The sequence below is a fragment of the Protobothrops mucrosquamatus genome, unplaced genomic scaffold, assembly GCF_001527695.2.
Source record: "Protobothrops mucrosquamatus isolate PMUCROS unplaced genomic scaffold, P.Mucros_1.0 scaffold180, whole genome shotgun sequence".
NCBI classification, from domain to species: domain Eukaryota; kingdom Metazoa; phylum Chordata; class Lepidosauria; order Squamata; family Viperidae; genus Protobothrops; species Protobothrops mucrosquamatus.
This window is the reverse complement of record NW_015386539.1, coordinates 639,923-658,655: the sequence shown is the minus strand read 5'-3', so window position 1 is coordinate 658,655 and position 18,733 is coordinate 639,923. Positions and strand designations below refer to the sequence as shown.

General features: G+C 47.4%; 2 protein-coding genes across 2 annotated transcripts; one reads left to right on the top strand and one right to left on the bottom strand.

The window, feature by feature from the left end:
• Positions 1–1,395: 1,395 nt before the first annotated feature.
• On the bottom strand, positions 1,396–10,331 carry PES1 (pescadillo ribosomal biogenesis factor 1). Its single transcript, XM_015813649.2, has 15 exons — positions 10,260–10,331; positions 9,560–9,639; positions 8,537–8,690; positions 7,760–7,869; positions 7,413–7,584; positions 6,646–6,735; positions 5,790–5,906; positions 5,475–5,552; positions 5,107–5,196; positions 4,705–4,835; positions 4,080–4,205; positions 3,162–3,346; positions 2,939–3,078; positions 2,421–2,588; positions 1,396–2,183 (listed from the first exon to the last, which is right to left on the bottom strand). The coding sequence occupies exons 1-15, from the start codon at positions 10,281–10,283 to the stop codon at positions 2,097–2,099; spliced, it is 1,752 nt and encodes a 583-aa protein (XP_015669135.1). The 5' UTR covers positions 10,284–10,331; the 3' UTR covers positions 1,396–2,096.
• Positions 10,332–12,443: 2,112 nt separating this feature from the next.
• On the top strand, positions 12,444–18,364 carry TCN2 (transcobalamin 2). The gene is made up of 10 exons (XM_015813632.1): positions 12,444–12,564; positions 13,526–13,725; positions 14,127–14,316; positions 15,101–15,243; positions 15,635–15,796; positions 16,091–16,266; positions 16,987–17,167; positions 17,600–17,783; positions 18,069–18,203; positions 18,298–18,364. The coding sequence occupies exons 2-10, from the start codon at positions 13,653–13,655 to the stop codon at positions 18,362–18,364; spliced, it is 1,311 nt and encodes a 436-aa protein (XP_015669118.1). The 5' UTR covers positions 12,444–12,564; positions 13,526–13,652.
• Positions 18,365–18,733: the final 369 nt, after the last annotated feature.

Genomic DNA, 18,733 nt, shown 5'->3' with positions numbered 1-18,733 from the left:
AAAAAACCAACGGATTTCTTTAAGCCAAAGGCCCAGCGGAACCCAGCCAAGGATCAACTTGCTCTCTTCCTGGGCTTTCCTAAGCCATTGCTTAGCCTGGATTGATCAAACAAGCCACAATAGGCTGTGTTCACACATTACACCACACCCTCGATTGAGAAATGTCCTCGGCCAGATAGAGGCCTTCTTGTGGACATTTGCTCGCTTGGCCACCATTGAAGCAGGCCGCAGCTTTGCGCCATGGGAGATTGGCGCACGGCTGGGCCCAGCCCCAGGGCGGCTTAACCAGGATGGTGAACCACGGTCTGTTGAAAGGACCTGAGGTCAAAACAAGAAAAAAAATGAAAATCCAGCCACCTTGGACTGTCCTCCATTGGCCTGCTGCGCTGTGTCCAGCAGAGAGGCTGGGCAGTTTGACCTTTTGCCCTTAAGAGCCACCACCAAGATGGAGGCCGAGCAGCCGCAGCCAGCCGGGGCCAAAGGGGGAGAGGCTGGAAAGGCGGCTTGCGTCCTGGGGCAGCTCTCGAAGGGGCAGCCCCCAAACCAGCCCCTCGGATGGGCCAAGCCTGGCTTGGCTGCCTGCCTGGGGCTGGGAGAAGCAGCAGCTGCTTGCCATGGCTGGGCCAGACATTATAGCAAGGACCCCCCCTTTTGCCTGGGGGAGCCATCTCCCCATCGCACCCTGCCCATCCAGGGGTGATGGGGGGGAGCAGCTGTGGGTCAGGATCCCAATGGGGTGCCCCACTGGCTCTTGGTTGTCTGGGGCAGGATCCAAAATGGTGTCACTCCAGTTTTGGCTGAGACTCCGTCTTCTGGGGTTGGGTTGAGCTGAGGTTTGCTCCCTCAATGATGGCTAAGCACACCATGGTTTAATGCCTTAGTGGTATTTTAATTTGCTATTTAGATGACTGCCCTGTTCCAACTACCTAAAAGCTTGGGTGGATGCCTTTATTTTGGATGTTATGGGTATGAGTTGCAGGGGTTTTGACCCGCTTTGGCTGTTGTGGTTTAAATCTTTTTTTAAAAAAATTAGGGATAGGCTTCTAATGTGCTTTTTAGCCTGGCAGCAGGGCACAGAAGAGCCAAAATGGATGCGAAGGGTAAAAGTTATTAGGAAAGAAACAAGGTTATACCTTTTTAAATCTCTGTAATGTTTTGAATCCTTGGATATCACACATCACCCCAAGTAGAATTCATATACATGGTATTATGGTTGTGTGAAAGTTGTTGTGTTGCATGCTTGGTTGCCATTTTACATTTTAGCTCTTTGGTTTTTAATCTATTGTTTGATGCTAGCTTATTGTATTATTATGTTTATGTTGTTCACCTTCTGGAGTCACACTGGGTTGAGAAAAAAGAAAGAAAAAAAAAGATGGATGCAGACTGATAGCTGAATGTGTTTTAAAGTTCAGTTTAATGAAGCCTCATTCACCATGCCGTAATTTGCAACTGAAATGCAAAGGCAGACAGCACAATGACCACAAAGGAGCCATGTTTGCTGGCTAGAGGTCAACCTCCAAGGTACAGCCGAACTATCGTAATTCAAGATTTTATTTTATTTACATACATTGCAAGAAAATGACACTTAAAATGGTGTGTCAGGCAAGAGCCTCAAAATGTTTTATTCTGTGCCAAAACTAATGGGGGAGAAGAGGAATCTGCTCAGAATACGCAGCCAACCAATTTTTCGATTCCAGATGGGAACCTTGTTCACATGCCTGCTATTTCATGTGTCCTTGGCAAAGGGGTTGTTAGTGACTATTTCTCTCCTCAAAAATAACATTTCTCCATCCAAGATTGAAGATCTGCCTGACCATCTCACTGAGGCTGACACAGCGGCCGTCATAAAGAGAGAAACAGAATGGAACCGAGAATTTACGTGTCTTTTCAGTAGAATGGGTTTTCCTAAAGAAATCAGGGTTATTGTAGACCCAGTTCTACTTAGTTCTGCTTTGGAGAGGGGACTCAGGCCAAACACCTACAGAATCAGGGATTCCAATCCTGTCCACCTCCCAGGGAAAGATCTGGCTTTAGGTCCCAGGTCCCCTTTCCAGGGCTACGTTATGAAATGATAGCCCAAAATGAGATGGGCTCTTTTATTCCCGCCGTGCCTTCTTGCTTTTCTTCTTTTCTGATTTTACTGCTGCGTCGTGAGCTTTCCGTTTCTCTGCCAGTTTGTTTGCCTGAAAAAAACAGAAAAGAAAATGCTAAGTCCAATTCTCACAGCAAAGTTCCCCGAAAAATGGGCTCTTGCACAAGTCTGAAAGCTCAGAAGGCTAAACCTGTGGTTCCGATAACCGACCCAGACTGGATCCTGCGACGTTATCCTGGGACCTTCATTTGTAATTCCTGCCGTTCCGAAGAACCTCAGGAGGTAAAACACACTCACAAACTGAGCCAAGCCAAGCCAAGAAGGATACCTCTCTAGTTTTGCGCTTCTTCCCAAACATTATTTTTTGGTAGAGGTATTTCTCCCGTTTCTTCATCATCATGATGGCCAACCGTTTCTCCTCACTTTGCTGCTCCTGCATCAGACGCTGCTTATCCTCCTTCACAACCTGGCCGGGGGTCACCTTCACTGGGAGCTTCTGAGACCAAAGGAAATGGAGCACTCAAAAGATCGTTCCAGTTCAAGCAGAGAACACAAAACGTTCAGGAAACTTTCCCAAGCCAAGAAAAAGAGACTTAGGACTGTTTTTCAGAGTTACAACGTCTGCAGCATCCTCGTGATCCTGTGATCAAAATTCACATGCTTGAGACTGGTTTATATTTATGACTGTTGCTGTGTCCCCAAGGTCATGTGATCCTCTTTTGTGACCTTCTGACAAGCAAAGTCAGCGGGGAAGCCAGATTCGTTAGTAACCAGGTTACTAACTTATCCACTGCAGTGATTCACACCCATCGTATCAGGTACCTCCTAAGCATCTTTTATGGGTACCTTGTTCTGAGATCTCTGTGCTTCCATCTTCCGTAGTTTCCCTTCATCTTCTTGGTCAGAATCCTTCTCCTCCTCTTCCTCCGAGCCTTCGTCCTCTCCACTGCTCCCCTCTTCCGCTTCGGATTCACTATCTTCTGCGACTGGAAAGACCCAAACTGTGTTACTCACTCAGCCCCCCACCAAATACAACGTGCTCGCCAGAAACCCAGGAACCGCTGTGTACCTGGTTCTTCACCCCTTTGCAAGGCCAAAAGTTTCAGCTTCTCCGGAGGGATGTAGTCCCCTTCCTTCTCCGAGACGAACGGGGAGAGATGAGGAGGCAGCATTACGCCGGGAAAGTAATCAGCCACTGGAAGGCACATCTTGGCGTTGACCGAGTCAAAGACCCACTGAGGCTGGAGGTAGTATCTGGGGAGAAAGGAAAGCTAATGAGAAGTGGGTATTTTAGAATGTCAGTTGTACGTTGTGGCCTTACAACCCTCAACAGAGTCCAAAATGTCTGCGGCTAAGTGACGCACTTGTTAAGTGAGTTTTGCCCCATTTTACCACCTTTCTTACCACAGTTCTTAAGCAAAACACTGCAGTTGTTAAGTGAGTTACATAGCTGTTAAATGAATCTGGCTTCCCCCACTGACTTTGGGTGTGTTCACATGACTTCAGGACACTGCAACCGTCATAAATAGAAGTCAGTTGCCAAGTGTCTGAATTTTAATCAAGGGGAGGGGAGGTGCTGCAATGGTCGTTAAGTATGAAAAACTGTCATAAGTCACTTTTTTCAGTGCCACTGAACTTTGAATGGTCGCTAAACAAATTGTTGTAAGCTGAGGACTATTTTACATGCTCCATTCATGACCCTCCAAATCATCCTATTAGCCAAGATCTGATGAAGGTGGAGTAATCCCCTAGGACAGGGGTAGGCAACCTTGGCTCTTTTATGACTCGTGGACTTCAACTCCCAGAATTCCTGAGCCAGCCATGCATGGCTGGCTCAGGAATTCTGGGAGTTGAAGTCCACGAGTCATAAAAGAGCCAAGGTTGCCTACCCCTCCCTGCCCTAGAACTTTGGGACTCGGCAGCATGGACAGCATGGCTCCTTAAAATCCGACGGCAGTTATTTTGACTCCCAAAGAGCAGCTCTTACCTTCCAACTACCTGCTGCTCTACATTTGGCCGGTCAACAATCTGATGGGTGACGCATGGATCCGTAACCTCGTAGGTAGCGCCAATGCAGACGGACTTGTCCCACGACACTTTGCCCCCAAAGCACCTGGCGGAGGAGAGGTGGGCTTAAGCCAGATCTAGCAACAGGTTCTAGATTCAAATTTGCATTATGTTACCATTTCAAAGGGGATTTTTGCTGTTGGGAAAAGCCACTTTTGGGGCAAGCATGACTTGGATGATTGAGACTCAACATAGACACATCCCAAGAGAAAGCGACGAGATGCCCCTTTGGTTGAGTTCATGAAGTCATCAGAAAAAAAAAAAAGAGCAGAGTTTGTGGACCATTTTACTTTTAGGCAGCCAGAGGGGAGAAGACAACTTATACAACCGCCTCCCCAGGAACAAAATGGCATCCTTTATCAAGTACTTGGACTTGTCCAGGGTGCATCCTGGCGTCCTAATGGAGATCCTTGCAGGAGGCTCAACTCAACGAAGACCTAAACACGGCCCACCACCTCAAAGTGCTGCAGAGCAACCCAGCGCTGGTCCAACCCTGCCCAAATTCCAGAAGAGAGCTGGTGAAACAACGGCAAGGACTTACACACCTGATGACAAAAGCTAAGGGTTCTCGAGGCACCTCCCTGTTGAGAAAGAACTGCAGTCCTTCAAAGAGCTTCTTCTGTTTCTCCAGGTCCTTCTCCTCCTTCTGCCTGGCTTCTTCTTCTTCTGCAGTCTCCTGGTAGAGAAAGAAGAGCTCTATCAACCCCCTCTCCACGTTGGAAAGGTTATATATAAAAAGGGGTTCTTTCTTGGGTTTTGAAGGCTGGCACTTGCTTCATCATAACTATCTCAAAGTTAAGAACAAGAGATTCTCCTCATCTGCTCCACCTGGACTGCCACAATCTCCCCCCAACATCCTGCCTCTTGGAAGGCATTATCCTTTGACTTCCCAAAACAGGGGGTCCAGATATAAGACATCCCCACCCACCCACCCCCGCATCACTCACTCCTTCCACGGGAAACTCATCCACTTCGGCTTCATCCTCTATATTGGGGGCAACAACTCGAGCCAGGCTAGTGCTGAGAGCGGACAGTTTCTAAAGGGGGGGGGGGAAGAGAACCATTAATTGATGGAAGACTCTTAAGCCTAGTGGACTTAAGTGAAGCATGCAGTTAATGTAGATTCCCAGAATTGAAACAAGCTGGCTGGGGAATTCTGGGAGTTGAAGTCCACACATCTTCAAGCTCCAAAGGTTGAGAAACACTGACGTAGCAACTGCAATTGAACGGCCCTCTCTCAACAGAGGGGGAGAGATACGACACCATCTATCTCCAGTCTACAATACGGTCCTTTCAGCAGTTCCATCCTTCTCACCTCCAACGTGCTCTCAGAGTCCAAGGCATAAGCTTCTCCATCCTCCAACTTGCTTTCTGCTGAACAGTGGCTTTCAATCTAAAAGAACAGGCCACAGATATGGGGGTGTCAACCCTCTTGAGGCAGGCAGGCAACCCAAGCCACGAGTACTATACACTACAGTCATTTTAAGCTTACAGTCACAGAATCTTGCACATTTTTTGGAATGTTCTTTTCAAAAAAAGGAAGCGTTAGGTGTAGCTCAATATTAAAAAGAGAGTTGGAAACATTGCCTGTAAGAAGATACGCTGGGTTTCTCTTGCCTGTTTCACTCACCTTGGGAGGATAGTGTAAGTTGAGGGACTGATAAAGACGAAAATTGACAAAGCCAAGGAGGGTTGTGTAGAATTCAGTGAAAGTAGCCATTACCCTATAATCCACATCTGTCGGGTGCTGGAAGACAGAAAGCCAGCCAGCCAGCCAGCCAATCAATCAATCAATGTGCACAAACTTAAAAAAAAAAACTAACTCCCAGCTCTATTTATTTTTTTTTGCAAATAGGAATATTTTTTTTTTAAATGAAATGTAGGGTATGGCTTAATATTAAAAGGAAGTTGGAATAAATACAGGCACAGGAAGGGATGCCTGGGTTGGTAATAATTGAGATTTAACAAAATAGAATATTTTTTAAAAAATGAGAGGAATGCTTCTAAATAAATGAAGACAATGTTCTGCATCCAAGCAATTGGACACAAACGGCTTCTAACAATGAAACTCCATGGATGGAATTAATTGTTAATTGCCATTTTCACCTTGTTTTTTTTTAAGAACAGTTAATGATTTCCCTCCCCTGGGAACACCGAACACTAAACACCAAGCACGAGAGTTCGGCACGCAAATAACAAGAAGGAATCTGGCTTCTGGTCAAGGCAGTCTAATTCTGTTCAGGTACATAAAAGAGTTGGAAGGGACCTTGGAGGTCTTCTAGTCCAACCCCCTGCTCAAGCAGAAGACCTATACTATTCGGACAAATGGCTGTCCAGCTTTTCCTTAAACACCTCCAGTGATGGAGCACCCACAACTTCTGAAGGCGAGCCGTTCCTCTGGTTGATTGTTCTCACTGCTAAGATGTTTCTCCTTAATTCCAGGTTGCTTCTCTCTTGTCCAACGAGTTAAAACAACTGATACTCACGTTGTGGGAAAAGGCATAAGGTGTTATCCAGGTGATAAGTTGGCCCAGCACCTCAGCCTGGTAATAGATGCCCTTAATGGAGAGAAAGACCTGTAGGAAAGCACAGAAAAACAAACTCAGCTGGAAAAGTCTAAAGAGTCTAAAACTGCAGACAGGTAAGAAATGACCAGCACAAGGATGGTAAACCTTTTTAGCCTGAGCGTGTCAACAATTCAGAAAATGCCTAACTCAACTCTGCTGCCGTGAACAAAACAGAAACCATTCTTTACGTAGTCATTAAAAAAAAAAATAAGAATCCAATCATGCATATGACCACCAGGATCTGCCACATGCCACTTTCCTTCAGGCAGTGTTCTCACTTCGGCTGACACGCTCTGCGGCCTGCCCATCTCTTCTCCGAGGCCCACGAGGCCGTTGTTCTTGACGTGGCTTCCGAGAATCCGTGGCCTCTGAACTGCTCACAAACACATGACTTTCAAGTGCTCTGGAGGCCGTGCAGGAGCATGGCCCTCTCATGTGACTTTTGAAAGTTGCGCGAGATCACAACCCATTCTCATGGGGCCTCCAGTTTCCAAAAATTAGCAAAAAAACCACCAGCTCTGGAGAGCAGCTGTTGTCGGGTGTTGGTGAAAACATCAGGGTGTGTCAGCTTTGAAAAGATGGGTCACAGGTACAGCTCCTTCGTTGGCTTATTATTCTCTTGGCATGTATTGATCCGAGGGAAATCGATCAGCATTTGCATCTCCAGCAGGCCTGTCTCAGCTCACCTTGCGAAGACCGCGCGAGGCGATAACGAAGTTGAGAAACTCCACCGTCAGCCGTCGACAGAGCTGGATGGTCTGGACGTGACACTTGCCGGTGCGTGGGAAGGTGGAAAAGAGGACGCACATGGAGAGGGCATCGTCCAAATCCCGCAGGGCGTCCACAAAGGTTGGGTATCTGCAGCCATCGAGAGAAGAAGACAAGTTCAACACCATCTCTGTGGTTTTCTTGCCTGGAGTCCAAACTAAAGCAATATTTTACTCCCAGGGGCTCTTTGGGAACAGCGCTGCCTCTCTAGCACTGCTCCAAAGCCTTGACAGATTACTGATCTTGAACAGCTTCCAACTGTTACCTCTCTTTGACAATGTGATCCAACTTATAAGTTGGCTTGTTGTCTTTCAGGCGCTGCACCGTGTTCCATTCGCTCTTCCCGTAGGCTTTACGCAATTTGCGGACAAACACCTGTGGGGGGGGGGGGGAGAGAAGCATTTCACAACCCCAGACTTCCCAATGTGCAGCCCAAAATTCTAAGTGTCTGGCATGCTATCCACCAGTGGGTTTCCTTCCTCTTCTGCAACAAGGAGACACTGAAATGTGGGCTTATTTTCTTTTATGTTAAGCAATCTATAATAATAGAGCGTTGCCAATTTGGTGTAGTGGTGCAGGCAAGAAACCAGGAGACTGCGAGTTCTAGTCAAGCCAGCTGGGTGACTTTGGGCCAGTCCCTCTCTCTCAGCCCAACCCACTTCACAGGGATGTTGTGGGGAAAACAGGAGGGGAAGGAGTATTAGGTAGGTTCACTGCCCTGAGTTATTTTAAAAATAAGAAGGGGAGGATAGAAATATTGTTCTCTCTCTCAGAATTAACTTCCCAGGGCATCCAGGTTGTTTTTAACTCTGACGTCTGCTCTGAGATCAGAAAGGTTTTTGCCGCTGGGTTGTAAGTGAAAACTGTGCTGATCAAATCATTAACACAGGAAGAAAAAGCTTTACAACTTCTGGGCAAGTTGCAGAACAGCAATTTTTGAAAAGCGCCCATAATTCCCACCCGCTCCCTCCAAAGTAGCTGTTATGCCCAGAGGTTCATCTGCAACTTTTATCAGTTCCGGGTTCCCCCACCATCATGATACCTTGTATTCCCGGAATTTGTTGACAATGGGCTCATGGAGAAGAAACTTTATGTCTTTCAAGAGGTAGAAAGTCCGAGCAGCTGTTGATCCCTTGTTCACCTTCTTCTTGTGTTTGGGCTCGTGGGGATAAATCCCCTTGAGGATGCAGAGTCGCCTGGAAAAGGAAAACGAGCGAGAACAGACTCAGTTCGCCCATCTGCCACCTTAAGATCTTGGTTGGCTTCACAGTCTAGGTTCCATTATCTCCAAGGATTTGAAATGGACACCTAACATCAGAGCCATCATTAAAAAGGCACAACAAAGAATGTTCTTCCTGCATCGACTCAGAAAGCTCAGACTTCCCAAGGAGCCACTGGTCCAGTACTACAGAGGAATTACTGAGTCTGTCATTTGTTCCTCAATAACTGTCTGGTTTGGCACAGCAACCGAACAGGACAGGGACAGACTTCAACGGATAGTTAGGACTGCAGAAAAAAACAATCGCAACCAGCCTGCCTTCCATTGAGGAGTCTGTACAGGTTTTATATGACTTTTCTTGCCACAGTTGTTAAGTGAATCACCGCAGTTTTTAAGTTAGTAACAAGATCGTTAAGTGAATCTGGCTTCCCCCATTGACTCTACTTGTCAGAAGGTCGCAAAAGGGGATCACTTGACCCTAGGACACTGCGACCGTCATAAATATGAGTCAGTTGCCAAGCACCTGGATTTCGATCACATGGCCACAAGGATGCTGCAATGGTCGTAAGTGTGAAGAACAGTTATAAGTCACTTTTTTAGTGACTTTGGACAATCACGAAGTTGAACTGTTGCAAGTTGAGACTCCCTGCATTTTGCAAGCCCAGACCCTGAGATAGTTCAGTTAAACACAGTTCAGTCAGCCAAGACCGAGCAGCATTTCCAGGTAAAGGGTCATCACCCTCTTCCCATGAGTTTCTACTCCATTCCTACCAGGAACTTGGCAACTTCCCTACACAAACAGAGCAAATGACCCCTGCGAGAGGCCACTAAATATTTTTGCCATACCTGAAATCTGGAAGGCTGAGCTGCAGTTTCTTCCGAGCTTTATTTCTGGTGATATAGTTGGTGGCTGAACCCCTCTCGTACTTTCATAGAGGAGCAGGGAAAAAAGAGAGAGAAAAGAGTTACAATCAGCTGAACGAGGCTGGGCCTGGAGCCCTCCAGATATGCTGGTTGGCCTGCAGCCCCAGCCCAGGACAGACCAGATGAGGCAGTCCAAACCAGGTTAGGAAATCCCCCCCTCCCGCCCCCAATTCTTCAGAGGCCAGGAGCCCCTCTTGCAGCTGGCTTGGTGGGGAGGGGGTTACTTCGTGGGCTGGGTGGTCCCTGCAGCTTTCCAAAGGGCTTGAATAAGCCTGAGGAATCCCCTCGCCTGGCCCTCCCTTGAGGCCAGCTCAAAAGCCAGGAAGGCTCTCTCTCGCTCCCTGGCACTTAAGGGGTAGACTGCTCCTGAGCAAGGAGGCTCGACCCTTCGCCCCATTTTCCCCGAAGCAAGCCGCTCTGCTTGATCCAGAGAGAGAGAGAGAGAGAGAGAGAGAGAGAGAGACCAAAGCGGAGACCCGCTGGGCAGATGCGAGTTGGGAAGCGGCTAAACCCGGAAGTGGCGCGTCTACATTCAGATGTTATTTTGTACACGTGATAAAGAGAGAACCCGAACGCTTTTCAGGGCGTGTCAGCCGCCGAGTAGCTCAAAGCCAGGCGGTACCTTCTTTTTCTCCAGGCCGCCCATCGTGGCCGCTTCTGCCCGCCGCCTTCGTCCACGTGAAGCTCCCCTTGCCTGGCCGGGCTAAGCCCCGCCCCTCCCGCTACCCGGAAGTCCGCCCTCCCATCACGGAGGGTGTTTCCGGTATGGCCTGAACGGGAGCCCCAGAGGGGCTGCTGTGGCCTGAGGAGCGAACGGTGCGGACTCCTCCGGGCAGGAAAATGTGAGATTTCTCGTGGTTTTTCACTGCGGGAAACTGCCCGCAGGCCGCCGATCCGAGCAGGCACTAAATTAGATGGCCGGAGAGGGTCCTTTGGAGAAAGGCCCTCTGGAGCGCGCAGAGCATGATGGGGATTGGCTGTCCCTGATAGAGAGGTAGAGATAGAAAGTCCTCCGAGTGCAAAAGCGATGATTGGGTGCCTGTGGTTAGAGATAGGAAAAGTGAAGAGTGATACTCAAAGCAGAGGAAGGAAGGAAGGAAGGGTAGAGGAGAGGAGAGAAAGAAATCCAAGTTAGTTCAGTTCTTGCCCAGAAATTCATCAAACCTTCATCTATCCCTTTCTGAATCCAGAGTATCTGGCAGTCAAAGTTCTGATACACACCATCCTAAGCTACCATTTGTTTTAATCATTATCTGTTGAGTCAGTCATAATAGTCACATGCATGGCTCAGCCAAAACTAGGAATAAATTACAATAACCCGCTGCGTTATGTGCACACTTGTTATCGTGCAATGGGGACCTTTTTTTTCTTTCTACTTTACTATGCTAAAAATGAAAATATTTTAAAAACAGATACACATCGTGTAAGGTTTTTCCACTTAGCCTCACAATTGTCCCAGCGTTACTCAGGAATTTAAAAGAGCCAAAAGAATTACAGCAAAGAATTACAATTTCATTTTGATCAAAACAGGGAGGGGTGACCTTGTCCCTCTTCGTGGCTGGTAGAGGAATGAAGGCAACAACCAGGAAAGGTGTCTTCCACCTTTTATACCTTTGCAGAACAAAAAGAGCAGGTCTTTGTATCAGGAACAAAAAGGTATAGAAAAATAATTCCAAGATGATGACTCATACACAGCAACCCAGGCTCCATCCGTAACTCCTTTCCCCCCCTCCCCTTACCGTGATCTTTTCATGTAAGCAATCTCCTGTATATAGAGCATGAGACGTTTGCTTTTATGTAAATAATTTCCCAATATAAGGCACCTACAAAGCTGCTTTAACATGAACAAAGATAAATGATGACGAAGTATCACTATTAATATCAAGCTTGAGCATAATAAAATCCCTTCACACAAATACTCAAAACTGCTGTGATTGCCTTGGGCTCATTTGCATTTTTTTCCTGAGCCATCATGCAATACATTTTATTTTGATGTACAAACAAATAATTTGGTTTGGAAGCTATTGTTTACAGATAAGTGCGCTGCCTGAACTCAGTCTTTGTGGCTTAGAAACAAGCAGTGGTTTTGTTGTAACACACATAAAAAGCATATGAGCATCATGATAAATAGTTTTAGCTTTTAATTTTTAATTTATTATTTTTTTAAAAACTGCAACATAGATGAGTGAAAAGAATGATGGGATTATAAAGATTATATAAAGATAAAGATAAAATTGCTCAGGAACAAAATACATTTTTATCATATCTGTGCTTTATTCACAGATATGTCAGATCACATATCTGTGAACTGTAATTATGAAAGCTCGTGTCATTTACATTTTTAAGTCTCTTTTTGATGTTTAAATCAAAACTGGTCTCACAAATGCATCCAAAATGAGCTTTCAGACATTACAGTTAGACTCTGGCTTAATAATTAATCACATTCAGGAGTTCTAAGGGGCATCACAAAAATCTTTGTAAAAAAAACCCGTTTTAAAAGTGACTTTGGTTCAGTGGTAATTCAGATTCTGCCTTAAAAGGGAAACAAAATACTGTATGCACAGATCGTTCTGTTCCTGTACCTCTTGTTCTCTTTGCCTGATAAGAAATTTAACCATTATCGATTTATTTAAATGGTGTTATTTGTTTCAGATATTAACGGATTCTTTTTTCTCTCTCTGTCTAACATTTATGCATTCCAACACACTTGTTGTCTGCCTTGCCTTCCAGATCTCTTTCTTTTTTCTTCCAAGCCACATCCTGCAAAAACAGCTGACTTCAGCAGCTGGGAGGGGAAACCAGAGATCGTATGACAAAGGGTAAACAAGAAGGCGAGGGAAAGGGTGTCTCTCTACGGGGCTTCTGGCTCCTCCTGAGAATTTGAAAGAAGACCCCTCTAGGACGGAATCACGACCAGAACAATTAAGGTAAGATGCATCAAAGCAGCTGTTTCTGCTGCCCTCCAGTCATACGGGCTACTGGGGGATTTTCTCACGAAGAACCAGATCTGGGACGGCTGTTTTATCAATCTGCCTGTTTAAAAAAATTCAAAACTTCTAGCCCCATTGGATTCAGCCGGACCTATTTCTGGAGAAATATTGCCTTTATTGGGTGAGGAGGCAGATCCAAGAGGAAGGGAGAGACAGCTCCAATTTTTCTGTTTCTGTTTTTAGTTTTCTCTCAATTTGTGCGATCCACAAAGTAGACCATCACGCTTTAAACGGATGGGCTGTACATGTCACTCCTTAGGGAGGGTGTTAAGGAGAGCTCGCAGCTGACTGAATAAACTATGTTCTAGATAACAATAGAGAGAGAAGAGTCTCTCACAAAATAACTTTCTCTCAGTCTGGGTCTGTAGAAGAAGATTTGAGGGGCAAGAGATTTACAGAATGATAAGGAATATACTTGTGCCTTAACAGTGTGGGTCTCTAGGCTGACCTTGTTTCAGCAGGACTTCTGGGAAAGTTTATGTTCTTTTATGGTTCCGATGGGGTTAGATGACACATGCACTTCTCTGGAGCACAACATGAGACCTTGAGCCTGGCAGTCATTCTACACTTCTAAGAAGGTATAGCAAGGCTCTATCCAGTTGGACTCTTCTGGAGGTCTCCATCCCAGGGGAAGGTCAAAAAAGTCTAGACAATGGCTGCCACCAGGCAGGTTCAGCCTTGCCTTCCTGAGCAGCTTTTCCAGGCCAGGAGAGGTTCTGAGGAAGCAGTGAGAAAATGTGGGGATCTCTCCGTCCCCTCTGCAATCTCTCGCTGACTCCATCCGGTTCCACATATGAGGCCGAGATCGAAACGTGATAACGGGAATGCCAAAGTCCCTTGGAGTCTCTCCCGGTGCTGTTTTTCCTCTGACTCAGTCAAAGTCCTTCCTCTTTTGTAGACTCAGCCATTGCTCCTGGGAGGATGCCGTGACCCGGATCGCTCCTTGCGGTGATCATTGATCTGGGATTCTTGAGGAATCTGTTTGGGACAGGCTACACCATATTCCTGCCTTGGTCTCTGTCGGGATGGTTTTTCTGTGGCTCCGGACGCCCTTCCTTTTCCTCTTCCACATCCTGTTTGCATCAGTCCAACTGTGCAGTAGGTCTCTTTTTTTTATGATTGAGGTCACCAGGAAATGCCTGTGAAACGGATCATCAGACCGAGTCAGGAGATCTGAGATGGAGGGTGGGATGCACGAAGGTCACCCGCGATGGGCTTATTTCAATTTGAGCAACCTTGCAAGGTAGAGAGGGCACATTCGCGTGCAGCTGTAGTCCTGCAAATTTGGAGAAGCCTTGGGCTGTAGAGATTAAAATAGCAATAATAACAGCAATTTCAGTCAGGCTATGCTGGCTGGGGAATTCTGGGAGTTGAAGTCCACACATCTTTAAACTGTCACGGTTGAGAAACACAGAGTATTTTAGATGGATGAGGTGCTCATAACTAGTAGGAGTCTTGTTCTCGGTCTCAAACATGCTTCTTTTCTCTTTCTTTGGAAGATGTCCCTCCAGGAAACATTACGCTCATCCAGGCGCTGAATTCAGAGCTCCTAAAACTGGTGGATGATGCGTCCCAGGAACCGAACCCCAGCCTCTATTTGGGCCTTCGACTTTCCAACGAGCACAACCTGGAGAAGGAAACGGAGTATTTCACCCGACTGATAAACGTCTTTCAGCCTCAAAGCAGCAGGTGTGTGCAATCTGGTCCCAATCCAGAAATTTTATCTTGAAAATTCTTCAAAAAAAAAGGAGAGATGCCTAGAAATTCTCCTTGGTGAAGTGTAGAATTCCTGCACGTGCTTAGAAGGCCAATGGTACATTTTGTCTTTGTGGTACCGCAGACTTTCTCAACCTTGGCAAGTTTAAGGCATGTGGACTTCAACTCCCAGAATTCTCCAGCCAAGTAATTTTGGGAGTTGAAGTCCATGTGTCTTCAACTGGCTAAGGTTGAGGGGAAAAAATGTGGTACAGTCCTCTCTCTAGCTTCCATCCTTATTCCATTCCTGGAGAAGACACTAAGATTCACTTAGCTAAATTTGTAATGTTACTAATTTACCAAGCGCACTGATTCACTTAGCAACTGTGGCAGGAAGAGTCATAAAATGAGGCAAAACTCATTTAACAAATGCTTCACTTAGCAACAGAAATTTTGGGCTCTTGTTGTCGTAAATTGAGGACTACCTGTAATACCTTCATCCAGCCAGACCTGCAGAATCTCTCCCAGCCTGCAGAGAAGGAACTGATGCGCTAGTTCAGGGGTAGGCAACCTTGGCTCTTTTATGATTCGTGGACTTCAACTCCCAGAATTCCTGAGCCAGCCATGCTGAGGGGAAAGGGAGAGGTTTCCAAGCTGAGCCATGCTGGCTCAGGAATTCTGGGAGTTGAAGTCCACGAGTCATGAGGGGGCCAAGATTGCCTACCCCTGCGCTAGTTTCTTGTTAACTTCAATTTTTTCTTGTCTCTTCTGAGCTCAGCCGTTGGAAACAGCCTGGGACGGGAGAGCTGGCGCTGTACCTCCTTGCGCTGCGGGCTGCTTGTCATAACATGGACACCTCAGAGGGGAACCGAGTGGTGACCCGGCTGAAGCTTCTCTTGAATAGAGAAATGAAGCAGATCGGTAAGAATGGCTCAGCCAGCTTGGGAAGAACTCTCCCCACGAGGATCGGCGTGCTCATCCAAGACCGTAAAATTAGAGGCCACCAGTGGTGTGTAGGTCAGCGTCTTGTCTGGGTTGATCTGGAAGTTAGCCTCGGGGGATGAAGAGAATGAGGAGTCCAACCAGGATGAGCCAGGAAGCCAGAAGTGTGGCGTTCTCAGATCGGAAGAGGTTTTGGAGGTCTTACATTCCAACCTAGTCTTCGAAATTGCCAAGTTTAGAGACCCCCAGCCTACACTGGAGGTGGTCTGGGAGCTCCAGGGTGGAATGGGGTGGGATGGGGAAGGGAAACGACCCTCTTGGAAGATCAGGAATCTTGTTTAGGAAGCACTCTTTCTATATATATACCTAGATCACAAGGGGAAAGGCCAGCTCATCACCAACTACTACCAGTACAGCTTGGGGGTCCTGGCCTTGTGTGTTCACAGCAAGAGGACCGATCCCGAGGTGATCAGGAAGCTACTATTGGCTGAACACCATGGCAGGTTTTATCACCACCAGACTCTCTCCATAGGTAAGATCAGCTCTGCCCAAAGCTTCCAGGTGAGGGTGCTCCTTCAGCCTTTGGGCCAAATTTAACTCTCTGGTCAGCAAGAGGTGAGTTTCCAAGTGTCCTTGGAGATGCCCAATGCACCCATTGCTCTTCAGGGATTGGAGGCAGTTCTTGATTAGCGACCATTTGTTTGGTGACTTATCTGGAAAGCTGAGTTTTCACTGTTGTCGCCTCCTCCCGGTTGGGTGGGACTGTTGGCAGTCTTGGGCCCTCGCCCACCTCACCCCATCCTTCTTTTCCTGTCCTTCGCTCAAGACACGGAAGCCATGGCCGGGCTGGCTTTTGTCTGCTTGGAACAGATCCCCGGATACTCCCAGAAACTCCAGGCCAGCGTGAGAAGGGCTGTGAAACGAGTGAAAGCAAAGATCCTGAAAGCAGGGACGCCAGAGGGGGTTTATGGGAACATCTACAGCACCCCCCTGGCAATGCAGGTGAGGAGAGGGGGGGTGTCCCTGGCATTGTCTTCCTTGAGGGTAGGGATTCCTCTTGTGATGGAGCACATTTATTCATGATTAATGACGTGTAAGGGGGCGAGTGGCATGGTGGCCTAGAGGTGAAGACACTCGCCTCCCGGCTCAGAAGATGGAGAGTTCAATCCTAGGCAGGAAATAGATGTTTCTCTATCAGGGCCAAAGAGAAAATAATCTCCTGCGAACTCCACGTAGGCGTCAGGAAGAGCATCCGGTCAGTAAATACTCAGCTCCATTCAGTTGCCCCCGACTCCACCCCGAAGCAAGGGATTATAGGGCCATTAAATAAAATGACATGTAAGGGGGCGCGGTGGCTCAGCTGTTAAAGACGCTGAGCTTATCAGCTTGGAAAGTTGACAGCCCTGTTCGAGACCTGAGCGCCACGCGATGGGGTGAGCGTCCGTTCCTTGCTACAGCTCCTGGCCAGCTAGCAGTTTGAAAGCATGCGAATGCGAGTAGATAAATAGGTACCACTTGGGAAGGTATCAGCGTTCAACGAGCCTCGGCATATAGTCATGGCAGCCTCATGACCACAGATAATGCTGTCGAAGAAATGGAGACGAGCAGCATTCCCTAGAGTCGGACACGGCTGGACAGAGGAAACCTTTACCTTGAATGACACATAAAGGCTGCTTTCTTCTCTAACCTTTGGTGAACTTTTCTCTCTGCTTGGCAATCTAGTTTTTGAGTGCTGTCGGAATGGGGCAGAGCCAGCAGGAGTACTCCAGAGGCCTGGGGGCCCTGATGCAGAGCCTGGAGCAGGGAGACTTCCAAAATAACCTTATCCGGTCACAGCTGCTGCCTGCCTTGTACTGCAGGAGTTACGTGGACGTTGCCAGCATGGTGTGCCAAACTCAGACAGGTAAGGGAGGGGAGAAGGAGGGCACCGAAGCCGACTTGGGCTGAAGGGGAAACGTGATTGGCTAGAGCAGGGGTGTTCAACATTGGCAAGTTTAAGACTTGTGGACTTCAACGCCCAGAATATTGAATGCACATTGGCTGGGGAATTCTGGGAATTGAAGTCCATGCCTTTTAAAATGGCCAAGAGTGGGAAAACACTGCTCTAAGCGTTATGTTTTCCCAGGAAATGGTTCCTGATTCTCTCTCTCTTTCTTTCTTTCTTTCTTTCTTTCTTTCTTTCTTTCTTTCTTTCTTTCTTTCTTTCTTTCTTTCTTTCTTTCTTTCCTTCCTTCCTTCCTTCCTTCCTTCTTTCTTTCTTTCTCTTTCTTTCTTTCTTTCTTTCTTTCTTTCTTTCTTTCTTTCTTTCTTTCTTTCTTTCTTTCTTTCTTCATAGAAAGTTCAGTCCCTGATCTTTCCCTGCCGAAACCTTGCGGAAATCCGATACGGAATATTTCTGTCCGATTAGAAGCAAGGAAAGCCTCTCAGTTGCTGTACCAGCAAGTGCTGGAAGTTCCTTTGGGCTCCACTCTTCTAGACGTGCTGGAAGCTGCAGCCAAAGATGTTCACCAACCTCTCAGGTCAGGACCTTGTTCTCGTGCTTCGGGCGGTGGCCAAGGACACCTTGGCAAGGGAATGGGGTGGGATCGCTGCCTTGGGACCTCAACCCAAAGTCACCCGTCCAGTTCTCCTGCCTGAAATTTCTGGCCTGGTGCCTTCACCACTAGGGAACTTACCCTATACATCAGGGGTCTTCAAACTTGGCAACTTTAAGACTTGTGGACTTCAACTCCCAGAATTCCTCAGCCAGCCCTGGCTTGCCTACCCTCCTTAGATACCGGTTCTCTTTTCTTGGGGTGAAACAGGTATGAGACCCAGAAAACCCTCTCTGGCCCCATGCTGGTCGGCGTGATGGGGGAGAAGCCACAAAAAGGCGAACGCAAGTACTGGAGCATTCTGCGGCATCCTAACAGCAGCTTGGACCAAGGTGAGGATTGGATGTTTCGTGGGGGGTTGGAGGGGTGCTCCAAGATGGCACCTGGGGAAACTCCTCATTGGCCCAGGCAGCCCGATGGACCCGTCCGCTTCCCCCAGACTCACCAATGTCAAAGTCATCCCAGCTCGCATCACGAGACGGTCCAGACTAGCCAAATTGGAGTGAATCTGATACGAGGGGTCCTGGGTACTCTCTGAGCTGGCTTGTTTTCTTGCAGACGTTTCGTGACCCAACTAGGGAACATCATCAGTGCTAGAAGGCAGTGGGGTTTGCGGAGAGGAGGAGGGAAAGACAGGAGGAGGAAGAGGAGGAGTGTGGGATCCTTGGTGCTCTCTGAGCTGGCTTGTTTTCTTGCAGATGTTTCATGACCCAATTTGGTCACATAATCAGTGCTAGAAGGGAGCAGAATTTGCTTCTAGCTCTGATGATATTGCTTAGTTTGGGTCATGAAAAGTCTGCAAGAAAACAAGCAAGAGAGCACCAAGGATCCCACATTCCTCCTCCTCCTCCTCCTCCTCCTCCTCCTCCTCCTCC

Coding starts and splice junctions, on each gene's coding strand:
- TCN2 (XM_015813632.1), top strand. CDS start 13,653: ATGGTTTTTCTGTGGCTCCGGACGCCCTTCCTTTTCCTCTTCCACATC. Junction 16,267..16,986: donor GCACCCCCCTGGCAATGCAG/GTGAGGAGAGGG, acceptor TTGGCAATCTAG/TTTTTGAGTGCTGTCGGAAT. Junction 17,784..18,068: donor GATGTTCACCAACCTCTCAG/GTCAGGACCTTG, acceptor GGGGTGAAACAG/GTATGAGACCCAGAAAACCC.
- PES1 (XM_015813649.2), bottom strand. CDS start 10,283: ATGGGCGGCCTGGAGAAAAAGAAG. Junction 9,640..10,259: donor GCGGCCTGGAGAAAAAGAAG/GTACCGCCTGGC, acceptor CCTCTATGAAAG/TACGAGAGGGGTTCAGCCAC. Junction 4,206..4,704: donor CCCTTAGCTTTTGTCATCAG/GTGTGTAAGTCC, acceptor CTCCTCCGCCAG/GTGCTTTGGGGGCAAAGTGT.